General features: G+C 33.9%; 1 protein-coding gene across 2 annotated transcripts; it reads right to left on the reverse strand.

Annotated features, from left to right (window-relative positions):
* Positions 1-1421: 1421 nt before the first annotated feature.
* LOC123527760 (multiple epidermal growth factor-like domains protein 10) lies at positions 1422-25299 on the reverse strand. Of its 2 annotated transcripts, XM_045307422.2 has the most exons (8): positions 25128-25289; positions 19953-20010; positions 12644-14302; positions 4964-5075; positions 4355-4431; positions 3496-3546; positions 3197-3241; positions 1422-2448 (listed from the first exon to the last, which is right to left on the reverse strand). In XM_045307422.2, the coding sequence occupies exons 1-8, from the start codon at positions 25146-25148 to the stop codon at positions 2402-2404; spliced, it is 2070 nt and encodes a 689-aa protein (XP_045163357.2). In that variant the 5' UTR covers positions 25149-25289; the 3' UTR covers positions 1422-2401. The 2 variants fall into 2 exon arrangements, with proteins under 2 accessions (XP_045163357.2, XP_053379791.1); XM_053523816.1 differs by lacking the exon at positions 12644-14302 and having other exon boundaries at positions 25128-25299.
* Positions 25300-26006: the final 707 nt, after the last annotated feature.

A 26006-nucleotide genomic window follows, 5' to 3' on the forward strand; every position in this document is an offset into this window, starting at 1 on the left:
TTTTTAGGGAACAAAATAAATCTTCTCCCTTTTAGTCTTTCCGGGTACCGCTAGTCCTCGTTAACACCCAAGTTTGTGTATCAAACTTACAGGAATTAATCAGTAACGGTTTTTAAGCCAAAGCGTGTGAGAATGAATGGCTTGTTAGCAACAAGCGAAGTGCACTGAATAATCCGCGATATCTTATCATGCTTATTGGTCAATACAATAGATAACAATTAGTTTGATTGACAGCACGGATCCATCCATACGTACTTGTGATATAAGATCAGCAACAGTAATAAAAAGCTATTGGAACAAATAAATAAATTGCTTTATAGATCTGTTGAAAATGTTATCTTGATTTAAGAACGCAACATTTTCCGGCCAGCAATATCCAGCGAAAGTGTCTACAGTTTTTCACTCTTTCTTTGAGAACGCCAACATTTTGCGCTAATTTCTACCGTTAAGTTTAATATCATGTACATATCCTTGAGCAAACTAATTAAGTCACGTTGACAAATTTCTTTGTGCAATCTTTTACACAGTTTGGTAAGTATTTCACAGAAAAAACATTTGATATACTTTCTAACTAGTCCATCGCAACTGTACATGAATCCGCCATTTTGAAAGAAGCTTGTGGGAAGCAGCAACAGTAACTAAGGGACGGAAATTATTGGTAATAATGTAATCTCCTTTAATTCCCTTACAATAAAAGACACCATAATAAATGTAGCGATAAAGAGGTAAGTGCTGCTTGGTTAAAAGGAAACACGTGCATATTTTGCGGTCTCCGTGCGAAGCAAAATATTAAATAAAATGCAAATAAGCATGCCAGTATACCAGTTACCAGTTCGACATTTTTTTTTTTTTTATTTTACATATAAGTTAGGCAATCTTTTAATATCCGTGCTAACATCCGAATTATTCTTTGAATATTAATTAAAAGGAATGATATCATGATAATTACGCATATTCACTTGCACTCTTAATTTATAATTAAACGTGCATACAATGTATTTTATTTTATTTATGCTCCAGGCGTTTGACTATTCAAAATGCTAAAGTTATAAATGGTTAAGAAGGAATTAATATTAAATACCGATACTATCTTTTCGGGGGATAAAATCTACAGTAGGCCGAATAATGCTTAAAACTTAAAAAGCTTTAAAATTTAAAAACCGTATACGCTAATTAAGTTCGGATGTGCCCGATTTAATAATTATTGGTGAAGGGTACACGCCTCCAAAATTAAAATAAAAAGGCACATTACTTCTGAAGTGGTTGTAGTTTTTTCATATTTTTGATTCCCTAAAGGTTTTAGAGTACAGACTATACTCAGTTAAACAATTTTGTCTCTTGTTCATTTTTTTCTGGCTGTTATGATAGATTAATATTGAAACACACTTCACAAATTAAAGTCTATCGAATAGTGACAATAATCTGAGATTTGTTTTTATTTTAATTCCTGTACATATAATACTATATTGTTATACTAAACACTACAATGAAGACATAACAAAATACCAAATGTCAAATCTCAAAGACCATATTTACAATAAGCATTAACACAAAATCATTAGTGAAAGAACATTATAGAGGTTTGTCTTATTACATATGAGAAATACGTACACAGAAATATCGCGAAGATGGTGTCATAGATTTTTTAATCTTGAAATTTAAAACATTTGTAAACTACATATAAATAAGAGAAAGTACTTTTTCAATCAAGGACTGCAAAACCTTTTAGAGTAAAAAGCAAACGTTTTATCCTTTGGAGATGTTTCCATTATTACTACGTAACGTCAGTAGATTTGTTTTCGTATATATAAGGCAAAAGTTTTGCATTGATACTAAAATACACAGTTTAAGCTTATCAGAACTGATAGTTTTCTGAAAATTACATTAATATGATAACCAGATACCTTATGACAAGACGTAATTCACATAGATACCATTCTCAATAACATAAAATTATGCTTAACTGAGGTCTTCTGACAGATCATAGATACTATGTTACTACAGGATCTCGAATAAATGCAGGGATCATTAACAAATACATTGAAATTCACATAAACACTGATATATTCAACATCATTAGATTAGACGAAGGTTAGCAACATCTTATGGGATATATATTTCTCACAAAAGCTTAGAATATGGCTTTCCCTGCTGGATATTGATCATTGTTATGTTATTCATACAGATGATACAGGGAAAATTTAGTAAAGATAATTGGTAAGGGTAGATTCCTTGGAAGCACAGATCACTACATACACAGCCTCAGAGCCACGCATTTGCACAATAATAAGATAGTAATAACACTCAAACAATTAATGTAATGATTATTCCAATTCTTCCTAACAGTTTAAGAATGATTTGTAGAACACGGTCACAGGCGAAGAATAACATTTCATGATTCCTAGATTTGCAGATTCATATAGTCTGTGTTTCCAGGACTGACCATACCTGAAAAAATGAAAATATTCAGTTAAAAGTATGATATATTGTATCAGCATAATATAATTATCATTGGTTGCCTGTCATATAATCGATAGTATAACTGTTATTCAACGCTACGTTATCGTATTCATGTTTACACAGCATCTAACTAATCCAACAACGTTTGTAAATACCACCACCACATGACAGACTGCACCACAGCATCTAAGCAAATGTAGTGACAAGTGACAAAATACAAGATGGGCCTGCGACCTCTATGTAACAAGTTCGGTGCTCTGCACAAACACCACTAGTGACAATAGATATGAAGAACACATAAAACATTCAAGAATATTTCTAGATATAAGTATATGTAAAACTGGCGACCACTGGACGGGGCCAATATTAGCACAAGAGGGTACAGAATCCCTCAGTAATGCTACAATATCACAATGAAAACTTTGTGGCTTGTAGTTTTGGAGAAGATTGTTTCAAAGTGTTTCCTTTTTGTCGCCATAGCAACCAGACTTCGGCAAGAAATGAATTTTTTAACAACTTCAGTATATGACAACCCAAAAACATTCCTGTAAGGCAGTTTAGGAGCAGACATCAACCGATCGTAAATGCTCATCATTAGTGCTATGTAGTATATTCTAAGGCGTGTTTCGGTATTTTGATTAAATTGAGGTTATGATATAAGTGTTTTAATCAACTTTCTTATAGGATCCATTAATAATATGGAAAGGTGCTTTGTAAAGATAGAGGCGATACTTACTTTTAGGTGCACTGACGGAAGCTGTATGATACAGGTGTTCAGAGGCTACAAATATATATTAAACTTTATCATTAAAACATATTTTATAAACTGATTTAATAAATGCAGACTGAACACACAAAATTCCATAATATGATTCAAAGGCGTCAGTAAAGGGATTTCAATACAATCAGTACAGGAATATTATGTTATCAGTGTATGATCATGAAAACTATTACTAAACTATAAAATGAGCACAGTTTTTACTGTATTGTTTAGGCCTTAAAATGTGTTATACAATGCAAGTATGTCATACTTACCACCTTGAGTTCTATCAAGAATCTCATAAGCGGAATTATCTGCTTCAGAAACTGAAATAAACACACGAATTTAAACTGATCCAGTAATGTAGTCATCAATCAATAGATAGTTTTTACCCAAACGCTTTTCTCCGAGCAAGACAATAATGAATTGTTTTTCAGCAATACAGTATAACAAACTAAGGAAATTACGATATAAAATTAGAAAAGACAAATCTGCAAATATAAGATTATAATAGCTTTTCATGTAATCTTGCGGGGTGGGATGATATATTATCTGTGACAACCCGTTGGTTGAAATATATATAACGCTCGTACATCCTTAACAAAGGTAGTATCGTTGCCGTTTTAGTGAATTTCCTTTGCTATTTATCAATTAAACAGTTTTCACTTTCGTAGATCGAGCACAGGCTTAATTCTATGTTATCCGGGTAAATGATGGCACGTTATTACTGCCGGATGGCAGACGTTCAGAACTACAGACGTACTTATTTGCTGATTCCATTTAAGTATATCTGACGATAAAACGTCAAAAATAGTTTTCTAAACGTGTAGATTTCATATAGAAAACTCGGCGTTGAGTTATATTATCACTTCAATATGTGTCTTCGCGATACACGGCTTAAACCCGTTGATCCTTGTTTCATTTGCCAGCGTCTAGGAACAAAAGTATATTATGTGTAAGTGTAAACAAGTGTATGATAAACGGATAATTTTTAGCTATACATCGAGAAGTATGTGCTCATAAGTTCGCAGATCATTATTTCGCTCCGAAAAACTCACGCAATATTCCCGCTCCAGAACTTATGGACATTTCCAACGAAGCCCATAACCAGTAAATTTCTCTCATAATACATACCACGAAAATTTTCGTATACATGTTTGTCTCTTGCATGTTCATCGTCGTTCTGCTGTTCAGAAGGTTTTCCCGTGCGCCTAAGCATAGACAAAGATTGCAAGTTTCAACACAGGACATTTGCGATGATAATCAGCTAATGAAAGCCAACTTTTATCAGCTAATACAGATATTTAAATGGCCTTTAATATATTGATGGTAAGATGTATAGCAATAGAACAGATGAGTCATTTGAAAAGTCCTTAGAAGCATTTTACAAATGAGCTGCATTTTGAGGAAACCAACATAGTGCGTTTGCGACCAGCATTGATCCAGACCAGCCTGTACTTCCGCGCAGTCTGGTCAGGACATATGATGTTTGCTAATGGTTTCTCTAATTGCATTAAGTTTTGAAAGCGGACAGCATGGATCCTGAGCCGACTGCGCGGATGCGCTTTCTGGTCTGGATCTATGCTGGTCGCAAACGCATTATGTTGGTTTTCTCATGGCGCAGCTCATTTAAACTCACATTACACACTACCCTGAACTAACTTGGAATTCAGCGATGATCAATATCAACAAGGCGCTTTTAAACCAAATTCAAACAAATGTAAAAGTGTTCGCAGAACTTACCTTCGTTTGACGGTGAATACTGCAAGCACAATCCCAATAATGATAACAACCAAAGCACCTGAAACACCTCCCGCGATAGGACCAATAGAGGGTGGAGTAGTAGACGTTTGACCTACAAAAACAAAGGCCCCATGTAATAAAGCAAAGCATCCATAATAACACATATAAACTACTTTATTAAAAGTCCATTTGTAATGATGTTTGCCAGAAACTTTAAAATAATTGAAAATAGTATTGATATTAAAACATTTTAAACACTGCAAAGCCATTTTTTCATTCATTTGACATCATAGCAAATCACAACAAGAGGGTCACTGACCCTTAATCGCTCACCTGTGTACAAGGCTTCAGGTGTATAAGTACAGAGTTAGGTTTCTTCTATGTTAGCCTTTATTATAAACATGTCACACACACTTTTGAACATAGGGCAATAATTTGTAAAATTAAGGTAGATATTTCAAATCTGATATCACACACCAAATATCAAGGCTCTAGCTATTATTGATTCAGAGAAGAAAAGTGACCACGCCCCACTGGCAGCCATGTATTTTGACGAAACGGAATAATTTGAACAATCTTGTTAGAGGGTCACATGAGAATCAGCTGTGTAAAATTATTTTAAAATCGGGCTTGCAGTTTCAAACAAGAAGTTTTTTTCTTAATTTCCACTAAATACATTCAGGGAAAAATGACCACGCCCACTAGATCTGCCGGCCATGTATTTTGATGAATCAAAATAATTTAAACAATCTTGGTAGAGGGTTACACAAGGACCATTTGTGGAAAATTATTCTAAAATCGGGCCAGCAGTTTCACAAAAGAAGATTTTTAAAGTTTCCAGTATATACCTACAGGGAAAAGTGACCACGCCCTCTGGCCGCCATGTTTTTTGATAAATTGAAATAATTTGAGCAATCTTGGTAGAGGGTCATACAAGAACCATTTGTGTAAAATTATTTTAAAATCGGGCTTGCAGTTTCTAACTAGAAGACTTTTAAAATTTCCATTAAATACATATAGGAAAGAGGCATCACGCCCTCTGGCGACCATGATTTTTGACGACTCAAAATAATTTGAACAATATTGGTAGAGGGTCACACAAGGATCATTTGTGTAAAATTATTCTTAAATCGGGCAAGCAGTTTCATACGAGAATATTTTTAAATTTCCCACTGTTCACATATAGGGAAGAGTGACCCTCTAGCGGCCATGATTTTTGACGAATCAAAATAATTTGAACAATCTTGGTAGAAAGTGACATAATGACCATTTGTGTGAAACTATTTCAAAATCGTACCATCGGTTTAGGAGGAGATGTCATTTGAAATTTTATCTATTTTTAGCTCTGGCAGCCCCTATGTGCAACCAAGCGGAACCGTTTGAACAACTTTGGTAGAGGACCACCCAAGAAACATCATGGCCAAAATTCATCAAAATACATATATTGGTTTTGGAGGAGATGTCGTTTAAACATAAGTGTTGACGACAAACGTACGAATTGACGGACGCACGCACGGACGCACGACGGACGCCGACACAGCGTGATCACAATACTTCACCATGAGCACTATGTGCTCAGGTGAGCTAAAACTATACTCAAAGATTAATTCATGACACTGTTTTTGTTGCAGAATAGTCAGATCAATGCAACCAACAAAGAAACAACAGCAGATGAAGTTGCACTTACGGAAACACTACAGCAAGCACTTTGTTTTATTCATACCTTATTCATAACCAAGGGCTTCTTTTGCTCGTTGTGGATAAATTTGGAATATATAAAAAATAAATACAGACAAAGTTATATAAGTTCAAGACATGTTTCTGGTGTATTTCAATTTTTCTCCCTTTAACTTTATCTCTAAATCAGGTTACTTTAAATTCTTTCTTGTGGATTTCGAGCAGTATTGTAATTGTTTTAAGTACAACAATTTGAAAAGTTCTTTAAGAAGTAGTTGATTATTCAAGCGTAGTATCGTTTAATACCCCAGTCACACAAACGGCGTCGATAGCTACGTCTAGCTACGAATAGAAACGTAGTAATCCGTATCGATCCGTACTTGAGCCGTACGGATTGATACGGTTTGATACGGATTACTACTTTAAGGTACAGATGGATACGAATTTTTACGTTTCTATCCGTGGCTAGACGTAATTCTCCGCGCCGTATGTGTGACTGGGGTATAACATGATTAACATACTTCCTCTTACTTTCATCTTTAATTGGGTAAAACAATTAATTGTTTAATTTAGATAGACTGGGCTAGACCCTAAGTCACAAGAACATTCAATCCGAGTACAATGAACGTTTCATGGAAAATGTGTGATTCGATTGTTTAATTCGTTTTGTGTGTTAAATTTCATATTATAGTTTATACTAGCCTTCGATTAACATGACATAGCTGTAATGTTAACAATAATATATATCATTTAGGCTTAAATTGCTGTCATATCTGTTGTTATCGATTATAAAGGGTTGCTGTCATATCTGATAAACATGTTGTTATCGCATACAAAGGGTTGCTATCATTATCTATTAAAAATATTGTTATCGCATATAAAGGGTAGCTATCATATCTGATAAACATGTTGTTATCGCATACAAAGGAAAGACATAATGTTTATATTGAAGGTGCAATCCTGCTTTCGTTTTTCATTTTTCACTTAATCAGCAATTCACAACTGCTCCACATATATATATTATATTCTATACCAGACGATTCGGCTTTGGTTCGAATTTCGTTGTTAACTAAACGGTAGTAGTTGTAAACCGTTACAATTGCCTGTCTGTATGGAATGAATAAGCAAAAATTTAGAACAACTATAAATCTTGTTCGTGTACAAAGTGGTATATATTTGAACTAGTGCTCATCGAAACTGCACAACAAATATTTATCTAAATTAGTTACAGGCACAACTATTATATGGTTTATTAGTACAGTAGCTCGATCTGGGATTCGGTTATTCGGCTAGAGTGCCGAGTGCGATCCGACCTTGCAAAATCCACGACAGCCGAATACAAAATCCAGATCTGGTTACTGTTATAATGATCCTTTTCTTATATACCTTGACCTTTTTGGGTTTTTTTATTGAACGAAATCTTATAACGAGATTTTATGTGTGCTATTTATAGAACTGTGCCAGGTTATGCATGTTAATGCAACAAGTCAGGCAGGTTACTATACGGAAAGTACAACACGGAATTTAAAAGGTACAATACGCTGGTTTTTTCTGCCTGTTCATATTGAATTTTGAAATACAAGCCAATCGTCTTACAGACTTTATATAGATATATAATAAAACAACATATTATACAAGATACAAAAACCACCGGGTTCTAGATAACAGTTAAAAGTAACACGATGCGTTCGGTTAAGTGGACTTAACATGGGACTGTTGAACCGTCCAAATACGTTAAAAATACAGGTTTATTTACAATCTACTTTGAACACTGTATGGTAACTACAACGGCAGCCGTGTGTTTGGATTTGTCCAATATGGCCACTCAAAGCAAGAAACACTGAAACATCATGCAAGTTCTTAACGATATTTGATACGTCTTTCTACGTTCGTTATCAAACTTTGTTCAGTAACCCTGGTAATGTCTAAATAAGTAATCACCGGACTGACAAGGCGATCAAAATCGTATTTAGCATAATTATATTTTATAAACGCATGGAAATTATTTTCAATGTGCGTCAGATGTTCCAAAATTTCATTTTTATTATCTATAAAATCAAACTATTTGGACTAAATGGATGTAAATATACTTTAAGATAATCTCTAGTTTAAGTATGCATAATCTGTGATATGTACAAAGCACCTAAAATTCAAAAGGACACAAAGCGTGTAATGCCGTGAAAACATAAATGCAACGGTTTGGATGACAAGTGTACACCGGTTTGGATGATTTAATTTCTTTGGATGTTTGCGGTTTAAACTTACACATTTAACTGCGCTAGTTTTAGAATAATGTTTGTTTCTATGAAATGTTTTCATATTTTGCGATGGTACATGTTTAAATATGTCTTCCGGATAACCAAGCATGTCCTTCAAGCATTTATTTCAGATTACTTTAATTGTATAATTTATGCTTATAAAATAGGGATGTATAATTCAAAGAAAAAACACTCATATGTTGATCAATATGAATGAAATATTTTCTAGTGTATTTAATCAAACTGATGTTACTGCCAACAATTTTGAAACCAGTCTTTTCAAAAATTGTCGAAAGGAGTATAAAACATATCTTGCTGATGAGCAGAAAAAAAAATGTATTAAAACTGAGCAAGTGATCGATGCATGCTGATGAGTGTTTCAATTCGCTACACACTGACATACACCTCACAAGCAATATTTGCTTTTAAATTAGCACTAGCCAAAATGAAAACACTCGTGGAAGGCATAGCTACATGATCTGCCGGAAATACGTTAAGCGGCAGGTTTAATATATAGTCTTTGCTATACAGGGCTAACATCTTATCGCCTTTCAGTATGTACTAATAGGTTTATACCCCAGTGGTGGTTTCGCTACTGACAGTTCAAAAGCGACGCCCAGATGTTTGTTTGTTTATTTTTGTTCTACGTTACATATACATGTACGTTACAATAAGTGTTTATATCCGGGTAAACTTTAATTATGTACACATCAATGCATACACAGCTGTAGGCTTTCGTGTTTTTCTCCTATATGCATATGATTTCGTTTCTCAATCGAAGCAGTGAAATCACCTTTGGGAGAAGAATGGCCACGAAAAGCAATTGTCAGCACTATTCATCTTTGTGGGAAATGCAAACACTTAGACCTAGCACTACGTAATATAGGCCGTACGTGCAAGAATACAAAATACTGTTAATTATACATGTTAGTTTGTTAATTAGTAGGGCCCCATTGAAAGCTTTGTGTCCTATGTTTCAAAACAGAGCTTTTAAAAGGAAATGATTCATTTGCTTATTTACTTGCTTACTAATATACTGATTTCTAATTTCACCACTGATTATATAAATTTAGATGAAAAAGGGAAAATATTAAGCTTGATAGAGAGTAATACAGATCGAGTATTCAAATGCCATGTCACTAAAGAAAGTTAACTGAATGAATCAGTGACATAAACACGTACAACAGGGCCAAGCATTTTGGTAAGACGTATGTTTTAGTTGTAGAAATTTCCCCTCCTCTGCAGCTAAATAAGATACCTACTTGCATACATGAACTTGACCATAACTTGTTAAGTCGAGTAAAAAAAGCGATATTATTTCTTTGAAATCCTGACGCATGTGCACTGCATGTCGGATAATCAGAGTGAACAAGTGTCATTCTTAAAAATGACATGTGAGGTACCTGCTTATATACCAAAGCTACAACAGTATTTGTTAGCTCAAGGAAGCGGAATTAATCTGCAAAGAAGGTAAAGTCGTACTTGCAGATCCTAACTTAGCACGTTTGATCATCACAGATAATTCATTCCTACTTTTGATTATTGAGATTCCGGCGTACATGTACGTACAAAAAGAGGTACACAATTCAATTTTAGTGAATCGGGAAAAGAGTCATACCTTTGTAAAAAGGCATACTATGATTATGGAACATGTGATCATCACATTGAGCAACATAGTTTGAATAAATTTCCACTAGTCATTACTAATATAACATCTTACAAATAATTAATAAAGAGTACGCCGAAGTCGACGAACGGATACGTGCAATAAATCATCTTGTGGAACTAACTGATGTGTTGCTTTTTAGTTGGTAGGTGAAAGGACAAACGTTTTTGGCATATTTTCTATGAAATTACTAATTCCTCTTCTTAACAAGCAATCGCCAAATAATATGATGAAAAAATGAACATTTATTTTAGAAGAATTTAAATCAAATCACATTCGAGACAGTAGATGTAACCCAGGGTTTCAAAAACGAACGACTTGAATATCTACTTAATGTCCCCGGAAATAAATTCGTTATTAAACGTAACATAACTAGTAGCATCATTGATCTTAAACGTTGCCACTGACGCGAAAAGCATATGCAGCTGAAACAAATATGTTGCGCAAAACTAGGGATTATTTTGTAAAGCATGAAAAGAAAAGACGAAATTCAGAAGTCCTGTAACACTTATTTGTAGATAGCAGAATTTTGATTTCTAAAGATCATGACCTAGCTGTAGATTTGTCTATATATCGCTAAGCCAAAGCCCAGGTCAGCACCATTTGCATCTTTAAGTAAAATGTCTTAATTTTTGTCAATGTAAAAATAAAAAAAATAAAAAATAGAAAATCAGATTTTCAAGGACAAATAATTCAGGATTAACGCAAGAGAACTGTGAATTTTAATTCATATTTCCGTCATCATTTACAGTCTGTATGCAAAGTTGAAAGAAATCCGGTCCATGGAGAGACCAGCATTTTGAGGTATAATATTGTCACGTCATAGTCAAGGACATTTGCCACAGTGTCTACACTGACATGGGGCAAACTATTTTACAGAATTCTGAGTGAATTTCTTCTTTAACCTGTGTTTACTGACAGCGAATCAAATCAAAAACAGAACTATAAAATGAACAAGATCATAGGTATCCAGCCTTGTTGATAAATTCTGCCCTTGAAATTAAGATAAAACTGAAAAATTCATTTTCAATGGTAGATAAATCAAGAACTGTTTAAAACATATTTCCATTTTAAACTTAATTCTCAGTCAGTACACAGAGTTTAAAGAAATTCTATCTGTAGAAAATATCTGCCTATATACATATTAGAGATAGACCCTAAAATTTTCATTGATAGAAATACGTTAAATAAAGTATAGAAATTGATTTCCAAGTCCTTGAAATTAACAAAAATGATTTCACAAATGTGCAATGTATGATAATTTTGCTAATATTAATAACAGAAATTTTAAGATTTAATTCAAAGTTGTGATCCGCAAAAAATGTCAACTCTTGCCTTGGGCTAGTACTTTAAAGCAGAGATATCTATTAGTTTACTTCCCTTGCAATTACACAATAGAGTAGAAAACGAAAACGGTTTAAGACACATTATTATACATTTTTGCACAACAAAATCGTTTAGGATTTATTAATATGTGTTTGATTTACCCCTGAACCACTGGTTCCTATGATTTTGTCAACTTAATTATGGTAAAAATTAACTTTTAACAAGCCGATAATAAAATGAAATACCATTAAGTATTTTATAGTGCAGATAATACAGTTTTGCTTGTATCGAAGTGTCACAATAGAAGCACTTTTGTATACAGAACACCTGGTAGGATTAGTAAGGTGCAATTATATTGATCTCTTTTTCCTATGCCTATACATATAGAAAACTGTCGGATGTGTCTTAAATATTACCTCCCTTTACTTATTTTCGTTGTGCAACCAAGGAATCTTTGAATTAGGATGATACACACCATTTAAGAACTTACCTTTTGGTTCAGAAATATCTCAGTATCTATTAATTGCAAATGTAGAACTAGAATTGTATTATAATCAAATGATAAGATGCAATTTTTGAAGACTTTCGTATCACAGAGGAGTAAAATATCATAACAGATAATATATCACTATCAGAACATATAGTACAATAAATAGAGAGAGAGAGAGAGAGAGAGAGGGGGGGGGAGGGGAGAGAGAGAGAGAGAGAGAGAGAGAGAGTATTTAATGTAGAAAAAGGATCGTACTGTCTTACCCAAACTGACAGGACACGCCGGATCCTCTTGTGAGCCGCTACACCCATTTATGCATATACCTTTTTCTCGAGAACATTCATAATCAATGCAAAAGCTACTGCATGTTTGATTACAAGAATCACCGAAGAAACCATAGTTACAACCATGCACACACTTTCCGTCAGTAGATGCACAGCGGAGTACATTGCTCTGTGAAACATTGCAATTATCAGAACACGTTTGGTTGCATACTGGACCAAAATGGTTTATTATACAGTCCTTGCAAACGCCTGTTGAAAACTCGCAAGATTCTTTGCAGTTTTTTGGACAACTGTGTTCGCATAACTTTTGGAAATAGCCAGATTTACATTCTTGACATTCGGTGTTTGACGAGCAATGTATACAGTTGTTATTATTAACGCAACATTTGTCTCCAGAATAATTAGTTTTACATCCGTTCATACATGATCCTGATATTTTGTCGCAAGAATTATTTAAGCAATTCCTAGAACAATTTTGATCACAGCTTGAACCATGAAATCCAGGTTTACAACTATCACACTTATTTCCGTCGAAGTTGCCGATACACTGGAAACAATCGCCTGCCTGCATTTTGCACATGTTATCTGCACAAGTATCTGGACAGTGGTATTGACAATTTTCTCCGTATCTTCCATTGACACATTCGGTACAAGTTGTCCCATTAAAATGATTTTCACATCCATCGGAGCAGTCCCCGCTGTCTTTATCACACTTTTTATTTCTACAGTTTGCAGAACAGATCTTGTCACAAAGGTTTCCAAATCTTCCAACAGCACATCCATAGCATTTTGCGCCGGAAATATTTTCATTTACACAGCCTTCAGTGCAGTTACCTGAAAACCTGTGACAGATTCTATTTTTACAGTTATTCGGGCATAATAGTTCACAGAGGTTCCCATATTTTCCAGCTACACACTCTCCACACTTTTCACCAAAGAAGTTAGAAGTACAATTGCATTTGCCTGTTTCTATCAAACAAATATTTTCTTTGCAGCCGAATGAACAGGTTTCTTGACATTGTAGTCCATACTTTCCAGCTGGACATTTTACGCAATTATAGTATGAGGAACAACTAATGCATGCATCTCTGCATTTGTAGGTACAGTCATTTAAAAGGACGTTGGTGTCACTATGAATTCCGTAACCATTATAAAATCCATTTTGACATTGAGTACACTGTTCAAAAGTTGAGCAAGTCAAACAGTTAAGCGGACATGCTTTGTTGCAGGAGTTTTCTATATCATAATAACCATTTTTGCAACCAACGCAGTTGATTTCATCACATTCACATTGTGTAGGACAAATAGAATAGTCACAGGTAGAAGACCCGTCCTTGTCGTAGAATCCTTCCTTACAAGTATCACAATGCAAATTCGAAGAACATGTTTTACAGTTAGGAGGGCATTTCGATGTACAATCCTTACTGTTCCCTAGGTAGAATCCATCATAACACGACTCACAGACATCAGTTTTATCTTCGCAAGACTTGCAATTATATTTGCAGAGTTCATAACATCGAGCGCCTCTGTGGCCATCTATGCATCCATATTTGCATTCGTTAGGAAAGTTGCCAGATGTACAAATCTTGTTAACACAACAAATGCTGCACCCGTCAGTAACACAAGTTTGGTTGAATACTGAAAGAAATCACATTGCGAAAAAGCAGAAGTTCTTTGCCTTTTTAGCTACTTTGTTTAGAGGAGCTTAACGCTTAAAGTAATTTTAGTCGCTAATGTCTTAAAAGGTTTTATCACTTTTTATAAAATGTAGAACATATATAAATCATATATTTTAGGTAAGGTCTTTCAAATATCTAAACAAAGGAATCATACATAGTTACACAGAGAAATAATGGTCGTTTCAGAGAATATAATGTTTATTCGACAATGGTTTGTTGCTAAATATGATAATCTTTACCAAAATGTGTCACTGCAATTTATACCCAATATTCAGTTTTAAACATTTCACAGAATTCTAATATCTCCCTTCAAATTAATGTTTTGCCTTTATATGTACGTTAACGAATTAACCATAGAAACCATGGAAATTAAACGTAAAATTGTAACGAATATACATGTTTAAGAATTTGATACATGGTCCTGTAAAGCACAGAAAAGTGTATAAAATGCAGTTTTGCTTTTGGTTTAGGAAGTTGCCTCTAGCTGTTGGCAAGCAAATCTTGATGATGTACAAATTATATTAGTCCCTTCCGTGTCCAATTTCTTATATTAGTTATACGCTCAATGGTCTAATTGGTCAACAATTCTTAGTAATAAGGACAACAGATGTTTGCTCATGAAAACTAAAACACACCTCTTTGACTGTCTTGTTACTAGTATGTGCACATATACACAAAATGTTTTATTGATATATTGCAAATAATTCTTTCATCTGGTGTGTTTTGTTTATTTATTTATCATATAAGTACACTTTAACAGAATTATGTTTTGATAAACACACGCGTAAACACTTGAAAATGGTAGTATACATGTTCGAACCTATTATCTCCTTCAATTTGTTGGAATTTGGAATATCCACTTCTCAACATAACGACAGTGTGAAGCAGTATCCAGGGTGATCGGCATTTCCCTTTAGCAATGTGATACTGTTCAATTACAAACTAGATTAGGTAATGCACGCCTGGTAAACAACAGAGCTACCTCTTTCAGAGATATATGCTTAATCGCTCTGGCGCAATTTCTGAGCTAGTGCACTTCGCGATAAAAAAACATTAACAAAGGTGAGTGTCATTATATTTTTTGCAATTTTAAAAGTATTGTATCGAATAACAAAAATCGGGCTATGGTTGGCGATGTAGATATGATTTAACTTGACAGAAAACTTAAAGTTTGCTAATTTATTCTTAATTTGTGGTCGTGGTGATGTTTACTAGCAAGCTGATTTAGCAGTGAATTTGGCCGTTTCGTCATGAAATAACTTTCATTGTCAAATATTTGCATTTTAACTAATATTAAAAAGCAAGCCGAGTAGGGGTAGATAGCTGTAAAGTATACAATGCATTTCGAAAACAACATTTACCATAATGGTTTGGGAAAAATATTCACATTTTATCATGAGAGATAGCTCTGTCGTGGAGAAGATAGTCATGTCGTCGAGGAGATAGCTCTGTGTTGCATAAATAGAGAGTTCATTACTTTTATGTTATATTGAAAAGTTTACAATATTTATGTTATTATTATTATTATTATTATACCAGATCTATATAGCGCCCTTTTCATGATCAATATTACGTTCAAAGGCGCTTTACATAGTTCAAATGCAGCCACACAGGGCGCATAATTCATCCTCTACTAGTACAGACACAGAGCGATCTGACCAGAAGGACAGAGTGAGACAAAGCCCCCACGACAGAGAGATCAGAAATCAGATACAGGCTTGTCCGGCTAACTTAGCCTAGCTCGTTGCGAATAGACAGCCTGGTTCTTTAACGTGCCCAGTGTATAGCACTGATACACGCAAGGATTGCCTGGGTTCCTGACCAGTACACCTCTAGTTGGGTGGGAAACACTGAAAAGCGTTTCTGAAAATTCCCGAGAAGCTGCCGGGGATCGAACCCCGGACCTCAGGATTAGAAGGCCAGTGTGCAAACCACTGAGCTATCCGTCGACCTTATGTTGGGTTACACTCTTTTGAAATACTATAAAGTCACTGTTTCATTGGATATACATATGTATGAATATGCTAAGTATTGTTTTGATAAAGATTTTCATCAGGCTATAATTGTAAATTTTGAATAGTTATACATTCTGTTTACTTTTTAGCTCAGCTGCATTCAGGTGAGTTATTGTGATCGCTCTATGTCCGTCGTCTGTCGTCTGCTGTCTGTCAACATTTGGTCTGTGTATGTAAAATTGGCTGTATTTTTCAATTGATCTTGAAATGTTGTCAAAATGTTTGCCTTGTTAAAATCTAGATCAAGCTAGAAATGTGTTATGTGGTGTCAAATCTAGGTCACTAGGTCAAATCAAAGTAAAATCTTATATATGCAATAGGAACTGTATTTTACACTGGATATCTATAAAATTTATAAAGAATTGTTGCCTTGATAAAATCTAGGACAGCTTTGAATATTAGTAATCTGGGATAAAAAACTAGGTCGCTATGTCAAATCAAAGAAAAACCTTGTGTATGCAATAGGGACTGTATTTTACACTGGATCATACATGGAATTCTATAGCAATGTTTGTCTGGATGAAATCTAGGTCAAGTTTGAATATGGGTTATCTGGGATGAAAAACTAGTTCACCTGGTCAAATCAAAGAAAAACCTTTTGTATGCAGTAGGGGCTACATTTTACACTGGATAATGAGGTCAAAAACTAGGTCATCCAGTAAAATTTAAAAAAAAACTTCCTGAATGCAATACGGGCTACATTTTAGGCAGGATGTTTATGAAATTTGATCAAAATGTTTAACTTGATGAAATCTTTTTAAATTGAAAATGCGCGAATTAAAGCCAGCTCGAAACTGTCTTTTTCCCGTTTGCACGCAATTTCATGCTAGCGAATTTAAAAGGTTTTTATATGTCATGAATAAGGAAATGCGATTGCCGGCTCGGGCATGTTTTATTTTCTTCTTAATTTCGCATTTTTATGATGCTAATTAATGCTCTTACTTCATAATATGACAAAGTCTCAATTCTAAAGAAAGATAATTTTACACAAAATCTGAATTCCAGTCCCTTTCGACAAACGCATCTGATTGGTCCAGATAAAAGATAGATTGACTGAAATTAGATAGTCGCGAATATAAGAATTTCAATTAAACAGAAAGTTTTGATCACTTTAGTATTTTTTTAAAGTTATTGCATGCGTAATTGAGGTTGCTAATTAAATGCGTACATTGCTAACACACTAAATGCAATTATGAAGTAACAGCGACTCTAAAACAAACGTACAAACAAACTTGTTGTGTTCTCAGCGAAAAGTAATTATAATATCATAATATTCAGATATATTTTACAAGAGTAAAACGTAGTGTAAACAAGTTTCAGAGCCACTTCCACTGAAGTTGTCGTCTTGGAAAAAAGCACAGGCAACCCTTGCTTTTCACTAGATAAGTTCACGTATTTCATTTTATCTAACTAATTTAATTAACTCAATAATAAAGGAGCACATGCCGATTATAAGAAAATATAGCCCGCCCGCGTAGGTCAATAGTGATTGTGCAGATCTATTGATCATGGGTTTTGATTTTGATACCCTACCCTCCCCCCCCCCCACCTCCGACTATTTCACAGTGTGTCTGAAATCATTTGTCTTCCATCTTTGACACAATGATTAATATGGAGAACTTGATAGTTACTTGCTGAGAACAAGTTAGTACTGGCGCTCATCCAAAAGTTCTGGTTTAAACGGCACTAAATACAAAACAAGCAAAATGAAAGTAAGAAAATATAAGCAATATGTATTATACAGGTGCTGTATAGATATAGAAATGTGATAATTGAATTGTATCTCATAACTGGCCATAACTACTATCCTGTTAATTCAACACTGCTCAAAACTGTAAATGCAACTCATAGCTATCTCCTTGGCGACAGGACTATCTCCTTCACGACAAAGCTGTCTCTCACAATAAAAAGTGAATATTTTTACACCCAAACCATTTTCGGTACATATTTCATTTCCAAATGCATTGTTGACTTTACCGCTATTTACGCCTACTCGGTTTGCTTTACTATCAGTTAAAATGCAAATATTTGACATTGGAAGTACTTGCATTACGAAACGGCCAAATTCACTATTAAATCAGCTTCTGGTCAAATTTCATTAAGACAGAGTGTAAAATGCAGTTCCTATTGCATACATAAGATTTTACTTTGATTTGACCTAGTGACTTAGATTTGACCCCAAATAACATATTTTCTTACTTGACCTAGATTTTAGCAAGGCAATAATTTTGACAACATTTCATGAAGATCAATTTAATAATAATACATCCAAGGTTGCATTCACAGACCAAATGTTGACAGACAGCAGACGACAGACGACGGACGACGGACATAGAGCGATCACAGTAACTCACTTGAACGCAGCTGAGCTAGAAAGTAAACAGAATGTAGAGCTATTCAAAATTTACAATTATAGCCTGATGAAAAATCTTTATCAAAACAATACCTGGCATATTCATTCATATGTATATCCAATCGAACAGTGACTTATATTTTTTCGAAAGAGGGTAACCCAACGTAAATATTGTAAACATTTTAAAAATAACATTAAAATTGTGAACACAAAACTCTTTTAATGCAACACAGTGCTATCTTCTTGACGACATGACTGTCTCCTCCACGACAGAGCTATCTCTCATGATAAAATGTGAATATCTTTACTCCCAAGCCAATTGGTACATATTTAATTCGAAATGCATTGTATACTTACAGCTATCTCATGCCTACTTGGTTTGATTTTTAATATCAGTTAAAATGCAAATATTTGACAATGAAAGTGATTTATGACGAAACGGCCAAATTCACTGCTAAATCAGCTTGATGGTAAACATCACCACGACCACAAATTAAGAATTAATTAGCAAACTTTAAGTTTTCTGTCAAGTTAAATCATATCTACATCGCCTACCATTGCCCGATTTTTGATATTCCAAATAATGCTTGTAAAAATGCCAAAAAATATGATGACACTCGCCTTTGTTGATGTTCTTTTATCGCGACGTGTACTAGCTCGGAAGTTGCGACAGAGGGATTTACCGTATACCTCTGAAAGAGGTAGCTCTGTTGTTTACCAGGCATGTAATGTTGACCTAAAATTACAAGTTGACATCACACGTTTAGTTTGTTTTGTTCAGTAACAGGTATCGTAATAAAGCAGGCATTTATATGATAAGATCACGACAGCTTCTAACAAGCTAATTGTAATATCTTGTTTGATAAATGCATGTATATTGCTAAATACGTTTGACATTAATACAAACCAACTTTTTTAAGCAATTTGTTTTTGTTGTACAGAAAGACTGTGTAGTTTAGACAGCGTGACTCATAGCAAAAACATTTGTATTGCTCCTTTTACTTACCGACCCGGTTCTTTTGCTGTTATATCATCGCCACCTACGTTTATGCTAAGTTGTAGTCAATACAATGGTTATTAAGCGATGCTCTAAACGTATCATATACAAATTGACAGACGCACGTGCCATCACGCAACAAGTCCTTTTTTACAAGAACGTGCGTATCAATAACACAATTTATATAACCTAAAACCAAAATATTTGCCATTTTTTGCGTACGAAATTTTATTCGCATACGTACCACCAAACACGACAAATTTCCCTCCAGAAATACGCTCAATTACCAATAGTGAGAATAACTGAAAAATGAGAAAAAAAAAATAATTAGATAGTCATGTCAATTTAATTATTTTATGACAAGACACTCAGAGCCCACAAAACACTACAAAGATTTCTGAACTGAGATGAGCTTATAATACACATGAACGTGTATTACCGTCTTTTATATAATAAAAATAAGATTAATTTTACATATCAACTGTATTTAATTCTGCAGAAATTACATTTAGAGACGTTTTATTCTAGATTCACGTAGCTTAACTGTATATAAGAGAAGCACTGACAGTTGCTCCTCAAAATGAATATAAAAGATAGATCTATATCTTATTATACGGAACGTGTCACAAAGGCTGTTCAGATGAGTTGTTGTTGTGTGTAAAACATACATCTTTCCTTCAATAACATATACCTCGACTGTCTATTGTCACTGACAGTTTTTTTCGTAAATGATTATTTTCAGACAAATTATAATAGTTTGGCGAATTATATATTTTATGACAATATTATCGAACTATAAAGTTTTGTCTGGACGAATGTAGTCATATATATGTTTCAGCAGCAAACATGAAAATAAGAGTACTTCACAAAATAATAGGTGGAAGAATGAAGAAGGCGGTGGAGGTGACGGAGGAAGAGCAGGCGGGGGAAGAAGGAGGAGAAAGAATGCGGAGTTGGCGGCAGGAGGAGGAGGTGGTTGCACTAGCTCCTTTTTCTTCTTTTACAGACAGTAAATAGTGTAGCCAATGGTTTAAGCATTTCTTTCGGCAAATGAGAGTATGTTGAATGACTTGCCAATCATGAGCACAATAGCCTTTCTTTGTAGACAATTGTTTTAACAAATCAAAAACTGTCATATCACTAGCAAATTAAAAACCTTGCTTTGTTATACTCAATCCTGGGAATTAATTCATTATCATTTAAATGGCAAAGTGTAAAGGTCTGGTAAGTATATTCTAAACGCATTTTACACATGAGTAAAAACACATTCAAGTCAATAGTACTCTTCAAATTTAAACATTTCATTTAATATCGAAATGACTATATACATTCCAATCACAAGGAAATAAATGTTTTTTCTGTATAAGTGTTTTCGTTTCTGGTTTAACTCCGCAAACGTCTAGAAGTGGTCAAACCTTTTCATAAAATACAACATTCGGAAGAAGAAATCATCAGTTTAATGAACGTTTTGTTTTTCTCGGAAATGTATAGCGCTTCACTCTTCTAAGCGTCTATTGGACAACGAGTTTAGAGAGCTTTGATTCAAAAGCAAGAAAGAGGCATAACTCTAAAACGGTTTTTATGAGTGCTATCAAACAATATTAAATATAAAAAATGTGTCACAAACTTGGTCCACAAGGAGATGAAAAACTTGTTGTTTTTGTTGTCATATCCGTATTCATTTCTCCATTTTTTACAGTTTAATGGGAGTCTAACATAATTGGTTTTAATATATAAGTTACGATTAGTTTAAAATTGTTCATATTAATTTTCTGTCAAAAGACAAACTTAAACAAGTAACAACATTTTGGGGTTTGCACTTTTTCTATTCTACATCCCACGCCTCAATGCCAGTCACGGGGAAGACACTATGGTTTTTGGGGTGTTTTTCAGTGTTGTTATTTTTTCTGGTCCTTTGGGATTATGGACTCCATTCAACATATGTGTAATAGAGTTCCGCTTAAGCCTCGTGCTAGGGGGCATGGGGGTGCGTGAGAGGTGTTGCACATTTCATTACCCTTCATGAACAGACACTTTCAAACCGAATCTACTATTATTCTTCTTTTTCACAGATTCAATTTCCTTCGGCAGACAGGTCTTTATCAAATTCAAATACCGCTTTGTGCAGTTCACTGATATATACGGTTGATCTATGACCATGCATTCAGGGTCTACCAGGTACTAAACAAAATATTAGAGATATTGCGCATGCATACGAACAATACACTGATCATGGCAGTACTTTAGTTGCGGGAGTTTCATGAGGGGACATATACGATAAGTAATTTCTAGTATATTTTAGTTAAGAGAATCTGCTTATTCTAAACATATTTCTTCATGTTAAATATATTTCGCTTATTTCATACATGTATATTTATCTTAAGTAAAGGCTGACTCACTATGTATATATTCAACGCTTCGAAGAAACACTATTTGTCATCTGTAAAATTACAAATTATGATTATTTATATCAATTGTTGTATAAGGTCTATATACCCTCTTAGTTCGCTATCAAGGTCGAAATCGGGTATATGTGTTAGTTCAGTACACCGGTACTTCTTGTTTTCTATAACTAAAACATTAAAATCATTCAAATAGATTTAATAAAAGCGTTTCTATCTACAACATGATAAGGTCAAGCTCAAATAGAACAATGATGATATTCTTAAAAAAGAATCCAAAATGACCTCAAATCACATGACACGAGCCTTTTATTCATATTGCTTTTGAAAATTAATATACTGTAATGTATGTGTAATTTAAATCATAAATGCACTGTCACAAATTGACATACGGGCCTTATTTTATCTGTAGTGTAAATGCAGGTATTGCATCATATTTGTAAATTTTTGAGTTATTGAGGTAAATGTCAGATTTCACGCATAAAATACCTCTCATGTTTTTCTGTATTTCATAACTTAAATTTTCATGTAAATTTCATTAAATTCTGTTCAGTAATAAGAAAGTTGATATTTTATAAACTTCAGTAATTCATGTTTTTATCCCCAAAACCACTATAATGGGCCTCAAATTGTCAATTTCAATCCGCGCCAAGTAGTTAGATTTCCCGGCTATATCGTGAATCCCGTGGAAACACAAATAGTCGGAGTCCACGGCTTAGCCGTGAATCCCATGAAATTTAGTATTTGGCGGGACATTACCCTTTAAATAGACTGGACTAGATATGCCTTGCGCACACCACCTTCCGACATTATAGACGAATCTATGTCTGAATTATTTTCTTGCTAGAAATTTATGCTCGATCGAGGTAAGAAATTTATTTGTTAGATTTTTGTATGATTTTTGCATTACGATTTTTATTTGGTAAATTTTTGTGCATTCTACAGAATTCTGTAACATTTACTTTTCGGCATATGATTTTTAGCTAGTTTCGGCATGTTAGGATAATTTATTAAATTTTTCAGACTTTTGTAAATTATTTCGAAGGAGGGGTCTAAACGTTTCGTTTATATAAGATGTTAGATTTATACTGAAATTTGTATCGTGATAATTGTAAAGCACTGTTTCAAAAATTTCTGTCAAACATTTTGTTAATTATGGAACGCCATCACTGCACTGTATTGTTATGTATAAATCTATATGGCAAGTCTAGTACCATGTATGTAATATATTATTGTAATTTGTAATTGGGTGCCAGTCTATAGCACATCTAATTAATGTCCGTTGTAGTGTATGGCATTAGATATTATATGGATGCCAACTATGATATAACGTTTGATTTATATTGAATATTTTGTTAATTTGTAGTTGTAAATAATAGCTGCAGTTTATCATGTCCGTATCTATAATGTTTCATCATATACTTTTCATATCTTTTTCATACTTTGACTTTAGTCTTTTAAGTTAGTAATCTTTGTAATAATGGAAGTAATAAGTGACGTATTTTAATCATGTGACGTTTGAACTTAGTAGCACATGTTTTGTATAAGTAGCACGTATTATTTATGGGAGCCTACGGAGGTATGGTGTACCCAAAGGAGCAGTTTTATGCCCTGACTTATTTGTTTTGCTATGGTGCTTACCATATGTTATATATATTAGCTTCTTCCGCCAGACGATTTTACCTGGTGATGTCATAACCCGGAAGTACAATGCCCGAGGTTCACTTGTCTTCACTCGCCTGGATGTGATATTCCCAGCGCAGAGCTTTCGTCCCATGGTTGTGCCGTAAACCGCAAAGACGATGATTTTTGTTATCCTCTGAAGTCAGCTCAGGGATGCAATCACCTACCACCATAGGGAGCCAACACGGAATCAACGTATTCACGGGTTAAAGGGACTGGAGTTAGAGATACGTTTTGTTTGTGCTACTTAAAGTTCACAATTAAATTAAAGAACTGTGTCACGTCATTTTAGAATGGAACTGTAAGATCTTTTGTATCCGGAGATACTGAACTTTGAGTTTTTTTTCTTTCTTATAATCAGTTGTTGTTTTTTTTTTTTTCATATCATCTATGCATTGTTAATAATCATCTTATGTAAATAAATTTGTAAATATTGTAAAGGGTGTTGATTTGTTCTGATGGTTACTGTCGCCGGTACGGCCTTTCCTGTCACATGCACTGACATTGAAACGATATAACTTATAGTTCAGTCCATTGAAAGGTACATACATTGATTAGCATTTATAAGATCTACAAGTTTATTATTTTTGCATCTTTTTCAGTCTTTGTTTTCTTCCTTTTGCCATGACAAAATAATTTTGGAATGCAAGGTATTAATACAGTGTATATATTATTTGTCTTTAGATTGTTTTTTTAGTAAGTATAGTTGGTGAATATAAACAACCGATTGTGTATTTTATATCCTTGCATTTTTCTTAAAGTATTGGTACATCCTAGCTTGTGCTAAGCGTTTATTTAAAAATACATAGTAGAACAGAACCAATTATCATTATAGTATTTCTGCAAGCGGAAATATCATATCACAGTTTAAAGCATATAATATCATTATCAACTTACCAATAAAATCATAAAACCAAATGCTTAATTAAGCAACTAAGACAGCCGATATCGTTTTCATGTTTTACTTCAACTTGTTATTCTACCATTTCCCTTTCGCTAGAGATTCGCTTGCAAAAAAAGGTGTTCTCATTGTAGATAAACGAACAAACAGGTTTCTATTGTTTAAATATGTCAAATACATCTAAACTATTCTGTCAGAGTTCTGAGAAATTCAGAGTTGCAAGTTTCAATTTCTTTCAAGAGTAATCTTAATCTCAATGAAACCAAACATGTTCTTACTTAACTTGATTGCGTTATATGCTTCGCAATGTTTAACTTGAATACTCTGTTCCTGTGGGTATTGCGAATAATAATAAAAACTGCTGTCAGATATGTAAACATAATGTCGACTAATACAAAAATATATTAAATATTTTATATATTTGTTAACATACCGCTTTGAATATCCGATTCATTTTAAAACACAACTTGCTATCACGGACAAATTCACTTCTATACAAAATAATCCTAAAGAACTAAACTGACAAATGCTTTAATTCAGCAGAAAGTAAATGTTAAAACCAGTGATATTTTAAATATATAACAAACTATGAAGATCAAGTTAAAAGACGACATGCGATTTCGATTTAGTTGAGCAATTTTGAATAGTATCATAATTATTCATTACCCTGGTGGTTCGTAATAGGTTCATAATAGGTGCGCGGCTATTCATTTTTTTAAGGGCTGTCTGGCCATTATTGAATTGTCATATCTATCTTTGTCTCTGATAATGAAGACATGAAGTTCACTAAGTATAAGGCTTGCAGATATTTCTAAAGATCAGTGTACTTTAATGTACGCTTTATTTCAAGATTTTGTTCGCTTTGTATAGCTACAGGTATTTTGCTTAGTGTATAGTTAAGATTACAACTGATATAGCACACTTTTATATGATTCAAATGAATTAAGAAAGTTATCTAATCGCCATTAAAATAATCTACGACAACTGAAAACTTCATATACCATTCATCAACTGAATTTTCAAACGACATATTTAAACAGCAGGAAATAAAAGGTCAAAAATGACATTATTTAAACAAGACATTTACAAATACTTGTTATAGAGACAATATTATGATATCTATGTAGTTGCACACACGTGTGTTATCACATTCATCAGCTTGGGATTTTATTATTGACAAAAGGGTAGGACGATCGTACCAGTCGACGTGAATTCCAAATAATTTTTGTACAAATACAAGAAATATAAAACAGATCGCACCATAAGATGACTCACAAAAGATAATAGGTAAGGGTAGATTTCTCGGAAGCAC

Source organism: Mercenaria mercenaria, chromosome 14 (genome assembly GCF_021730395.1).
Source record: "Mercenaria mercenaria strain notata chromosome 14, MADL_Memer_1, whole genome shotgun sequence".
Lineage (NCBI taxonomy): Eukaryota > Metazoa > Mollusca > Bivalvia > Venerida > Veneridae > Mercenaria > Mercenaria mercenaria.